Genomic DNA, 6,094 nt, shown 5'->3' on the forward strand with positions numbered 1-6,094 from the left:
CAGACCAACGTGTCCCTGTTTGTCTCTCCCAGAACTCCAGCGCTGACCACCGGGTGCAGCTGGACTTGGGCCTGTGGGATAAGTTCAGTGAGCTGTCCACTAAGTGCATTATAAAGATTGTGGAGTTTGCCAAGCGGCTACCCGGCTTCACCACGCTCACCATCGCTGACCAGATCACCCTCCTCAAATCTGCATGTCTGGACATCCTGGTACTCGCCCCTTGCTCCTGTTACTACTCCCCCCTTCACCCCCCCTAACGCTTCCTCATTGGTCACGCTGCTTTAACTGCAGATACAGAATTGGGATTTTGACCAGCTGCAATAACAACATTTTATCCTGACCCTTTTTCTCCTGGTGTTTTTCCTGCAGATGCTGAGGATATGCACCCGCTACACCCCCGAGCAGGACACGATGACCTTCTCGGACGGCCTGACCCTCAACCGGACCCAGATGCATAACGCCGGCTTCGGCCCCCTCACGGACCTGGTGTTCGCCTTCGCCGGTCAGCTGCTGCCTTTGGAGATGGACGACACCGAGACGGGGCTCCTCAGCGCCATCTGTCTCATCTGCGGAGGTGAGTGAGCGTCACCGTCTCCACCTGCGGGTGACGCTCTGTTAAAGGAAAAGGAAACTGTGAGCAGGATGTAGAAGCTCCGTCTCGGATCGCTAACTCTTCCTCTCTCAGACCGGATGGACCTCGAGGAGCCGGAGAAGGTAGACAAGCTGCAGGAGCCGCTGCTGGAGGCTCTGAAGATCTACACCCGCCGCCGCCGCCCCAACAAGCCGCACATGTTCCCCCGCATGCTGATGAAAGTCACGGACCTGCGAGGAATCAGCACCAAAGGTCAGCTCAGGTTTTTAAACAGCAGAACCAAAGTTTTCTCAGGATCAAACCTCATCAGCATTCACAGGACTGGAAAAACGGGAAAGTACTGAAAGATTCAATTGTTCGGGCTCTTTTATGTTAAGACAACATTTACAGTACCTTTGTTTTGGTATCAGTAAAAACAAATCCAATATTATGTCGTCAAAAAGATTCAAACAAAACCAAACTCTATTTCGAAGAAGAAGTTGAAAAACATACATTTTTGGGGTTAAAAAAATCTGCAACTGCAAGGTCAAATATTTTGGCAAAAAACAAAAAGATCTTGTAGTGCACATCCACTTGTGTAGACTACAATATTATTTATACTTTTTTTTTTTTTAAGGTTTTAAGCGTCGAGGCTCTGAAAGTATTGTGTTGGGGTCAGTGAAAGATGGAAGTCAGAACCGAACCACCGACCGCAGACAGGAAGTGAAGTCTGCTCTCTGTAAACGTTGCGCTTCAACACTTCTGCACACAATCCAGCCGCGATTACATTCACCTTCACGATGAAAGTAAGATAAGAATAAACGTAACTTGTAGAGGACATCACGCACGCAAAATATTTATTCATATTGTTATGTCAGAGAGAACATGCCGTCATCCGCATACCTGGAGAACACGGTGAAGTTTTCCTTTCATCAACGAGCTCTTTTTCCGACCTTCTTCCTTCGTCGTCTTGATTCACGCTCACGACTGAATAAATATTCTTGTGTCTGCAGGTGCAGAAAGAGCCATCACGCTGAAGACGGAGATCCCCGGCCCCATGCCGCCGCTGATCCGGGAGATGCTGGAGAACCCCGAGGCCTTCGAGGACAGCAGCGACTCGAGCGACAGCGGCGCCGCCGCCCCCCCCGCCGACCCTCCCCCCGCCGCCCAAACCATCAAGCAGGAGGAGAAGGCCACGGACGAGTCGGCCTTCGAGGAGGAAGAGGAGGAGGAGGAGGACGACTACTGGGACGAGGAGAAGGAGCGGGGGGCGGACAGTGACGGGGAGCCGTGGGGGGGGGAGGCGGGGGCGGCGGCGCAGAAGAAAGGCGTGACGGGGAAAACGCAGCGAGACTGAGACGAGACGACGCTGCTTCCTCCGACTGCGACATCACCTCCAGACTCAGGCGCTTCACGCAGCACATAAACTGTTCACACAGACTCAGAGGAAGACGAGTCGGACTCAGAGGAAGACGAGTCGGACTCAGAGGAGGAACCGGAGACGCAAAAGCACTACATTTCAGTGGATGGACGAGGGCACCGGTGTGCGTTCGTCCACTCAAAGAGAGCGACAAGAAAATAAAATGCACTCCTCTGCTATCTATTAAGGGCTATGCTTTGTATAAAATCGATGGTAAAGATACATTGCAGCGACCTGAACTCTACATGGTGTCCGTAATGCCGCAAAAATGTCTTCTCAGAATTACTTTTCTTACGATTCAGAGATATGCTACTTATTTTTTTCATGATGTGTTTTTTTTTCTTTTTTTTCTGAGCATGTACACATTTCTGTTCTGTCTTTTATTTGTGGAACCTCGTGTTTTTTGTTTTTTTTTGTATATTGTTACTCAGTCCTGCTCTCGTTTAACTGGACACTACGACATGTGTGTTTTTTTAAGCTTTAATTGTTTTTGCGTTTCTGCTTTTTTGGGGGGTGAAAAGCAACAAAAAGGAAAAAGCAAAGAGAGGGAGTCATGAGCGGGACTCAAACTCACAGCGTGACGAGATAAACTTCAAGTTCAGTGGAAATTTTCTCAATTTGTAACTCTGGTGCTTGTGGGCCAAATATGGAAAATGCACAACACAAACGCAGCGACTCATCTCGCACACCGACAACAAGCAAACAGATCCTGGTCAATCTGCAGGTAGATTTGACGCCAGCACGCAGCCTCAGGTTGGTTCGATCAGGGTCAGGCCTCATCTGTCGGCTCAGTATTTACTGCCAACATAAATCAAGAGGTTTTTTTTTCTTACATCACATGATGAAGTGGTTACCGTGGTTACAGCAGCCAGGTAAAGGTAAGCCATGAAGATCGAAAAAAGAATCATCCAAACAGACAAAAAAAACACATTAAAAACAGTTTACTTCACAGAACCTCAGGTGTGTGTGTGTGTGTGTGTGTGTGTGTGTGTGTGTGTGTGTGTGTGTGTGTGTGTGTGTGTGTGTGTGTGTGTGTGTGTGTGTGTGTGTGTGTGTGTGTGTGTGTGTGTGTGTGTGTGTGTGTACCAAAAAAACCCAGTGTGATGTTGGACCATGAATTCTGCCTCCATCTCCAGCTGGTGTTTATCTGTCTGATTCATAGCATCTGTAAGATTAACATCAAATGAGGTTTTCATAAAAATGAAGAAGAAATCAAGGACTTCTGGGAAACAGCACAAGCTGACCGAGAGTCATTCGATCGTAATTATTGTACCTCACATCTTTGAGGTTGCAGCCGTCCGACACAAACAACAACAACAACAACAAGACAAATGCTTTGCCGTGACCGAGCTGCCTGCTGAGGACCAGGACAGACAGTCTCGGGTGATGCGTTTCATGTGTGCTGTATTTAATGAGTGGAGTTTGTAAAATAAAACATTTATGATTTGTTTTTTTATTGAGACTATACAACTTTTTTTTTGTATGAAATTGACATTGTTTGTGTGTTGAAAAGACGGCGTGACTCTTGTTGAACTCCGTTAAAAGATTCTCGGTCAGCACGTTGGTTCTTAGCGGCATGAAACGCTGCCGGTGCAGTTTTTCTGTTATGAGGGACAAAAGGAAGCTATTGTAAGATTTTGAAATCAGACATGGTGACGACACACCAGCAGTTTTTATTTACGCAGATTTAAAGCCATCAGAGACACAAGAGTTGTTTTAAATGATCAACACTGACGCCATGATTCTGTTTCTTAGACTTGATTTTGTGATTTTGCCGTTATAGAAGAGGAACGTCACACTTCCTCTTTCTCACGCACACACAATATATGTTTTGCATATCGTCAGCCTTTTCTACGTACAATGTTGTTTAGTATTTGAAGATGTTTCTGCAACATATAACTTTGATATTTCAGTTGTTTTTCTGTTTCTTGAATCTTTTCCTGGATTTGAGCTGGTGCAATAAAAAAAAGCCATCAACGAGGTCACCGAGGCCTCGACTATGTGATTAAAAAAACAAAAAAAAAGACCAAAGACAGATGAGGACGTTGCATTTGGACAAACGAACAAATCCCAACTGTACTGATTATTATAAATTCTATTGGGTTTGTTAATGTGAATATTGAGTTTGTATTTTCGTGGCAAAGATGTTTCAAGTTACCTTTGAAGCTCAATCATTTTTTCTCTGTTACATTTTTAACTTTTTATAAACACAAATATGGTGTCTTCATGTTCAGGGATTCAGACTCTGTTTCAATCTGACTTGTACCAAAATACCTTTGATGACTCTGACACACACAGAAATACTAAAACTGGGTTGTGATGTTTTTGTTTTTACTTTTTTATGAGGAGTTTATACTATTTTCAGCTTTTTGTTGTTGTTGTTGCTTATTATTTGCTTATTTGTTGTGTCTTGTATTTTGATAAAGGCGCTTTTCGTTCTCGGACCTTTCAGTGTCTTTTTGTCATTTTTTTTTCTGCAATCACTTCACACACACGGTTATTCTATCAAGACTGCAGTTTTCAATGTTCACTATTTTTGTTCTATAAGACAATATCAAAAACTAGAATGACCACCTGGCAGTTTTATACCTCCACTAACCACACAAGTGGTAGTTTACATGTACACTGCTAAAAAAAAATAAAGGGAACACTTCAACAACACATTCTAGATCGTAGAACTGGATATTCCAGTTGAAAATCTTTATTCATTACATAGTGGAACGTGTTGAGAACAAAATAACATAAGAATGATCAATGGAAATCAAAATCATTATCCCATGGAGGTCTGGATTCAGAATCATACTCAAAATAAAAGTGGAAAAATCAGATCACAGGCTGATCCAACTTCTGTGGAAATCTTTTTCCCAACAAAGGAGCAGATAGCGGTCTCGCTGCTGGGTTGTTGTCCTCCTACGTCCCCCTCCACGTCTCCTGGTGGACCGGCCTGTCTCCCGGTATGTCCTCCGTGCTCTTGACACTGTGCTGACAGACACGGCAAACCTTCTTGCCACAGCGTGCATTGATGTGCCATCCTGGATGAGCTGCACTACCTGATCAACTTCTGTGGGCTGTAGACACCTCATGCTCCCTCTAGTGGTGAGGACACTGGCAAAATGCAAAAGTGACCAAAAACCATCCAGAAAGGACGAGGACAGAGAAATGGTCTGTGGTCACCACCTGCAGAACCGTTCCTTTATAGGGTTGTCTTGATAATTGCCTCATTTCCACCTGTTGTCTGTTCCATTTACACAACAGCAGGTGAAATTGATCCTCAATCAGTGTTGATCCGAACTGGACAGGTTGATTTCCCAGAAGTGTGATTGACTTGGAGTTACATTGTGTTGTTTAAGTGTTCCCTTTATTTTTTATTTAAGTGTTCCCTTTATTTTTTATTTAAGTGTTCCCTTTATTTTTTGGAGCAGTGTATATTTGTCCAAACCCATATAGATATTAAACTCACAACTTGACCTTGACCTTTGATCTCCAAAATTTAAACAGCTCATCGCTGAGCCAAAATAAACATTTCTGAAAAATTTGAAGAAATTCCCTCAAAAATTGTGTTCACAGGCATATATTACCGTGAGGTGACAGTGACCTTGACCTTTGACCTTTAAACACCAAAATCCCATCAGGTCACTGTTGGTACAAAGTGAATGTTTTCAATTTCAAATTTGAACAAATTCCCTCGAGGCGTTTTTTTTATATGTTGTGACAGACAAAGTGAACGTGAGGTCGCAGTGACTTTGAACTTTGACCTTTGACCACCAAACCCTAATTGCTTCATCTTTTGAGGCCGAGTGAACGATTGTGCCACGTGAGGAAATTCTATTTGAGCGTTACTGACATATCATGTAGATGTGAATGTTTCAAATAGGGGTCACAGTGACCTTGAACTTTGACCTTTGTCCCCCAAAATCAAATCAATTGATCCTTATTATCAAGTGAATGATTTTGCCAAGTTTGATCAAATTCCCTCAAGATGTTTTGGAGATATCACGTTCACAAGAACAACAAACCGACAACAACATCTATCGAAGGAGCGGAAAGATAAAAACATAAAAAATATTCCCTTAAAGTCGTGAAAAACCGCCTTCAACTTCTAC

At 43.7% G+C, this 6,094-nt stretch overlaps 1 protein-coding gene across 2 annotated transcripts in view; it reads left to right on the forward strand.

Moving 5' to 3' along the window:
- LOC138626943 (retinoic acid receptor gamma-A-like) overlaps window positions 1-4,435 on the forward strand; it is a 37,441-nt gene extending 33,006 nt beyond the window's left edge. For both annotated transcript variants that reach the window (XM_069708963.1, XM_069708969.1), the window contains 4 exons: window positions 33-209; window positions 370-574; window positions 686-844; window positions 1,585-4,435. In XM_069708963.1, the coding sequence (XP_069565064.1) occupies window positions 33-209; window positions 370-574; window positions 686-844; window positions 1,585-1,928 (885 nt within the window). In that variant the 3' untranslated portion in view covers window positions 1,929-4,435. The remainder of the gene's footprint in view (window positions 1-32; window positions 210-369; window positions 575-685; window positions 845-1,584) is intronic.
- The last annotated feature ends 1,659 nt before the right edge of the window (window positions 4,436-6,094 follow it).

Source organism: Brachyistius frenatus, unplaced genomic scaffold, assembly GCF_029030835.1.
Source record: "Brachyistius frenatus isolate BFR_SWC_R1_liver_20210118 unplaced genomic scaffold, ASM2903083v1 Contig_4, whole genome shotgun sequence".
In the NCBI taxonomy this organism is placed as follows: domain Eukaryota; kingdom Metazoa; phylum Chordata; class Actinopteri; family Embiotocidae; genus Brachyistius; species Brachyistius frenatus.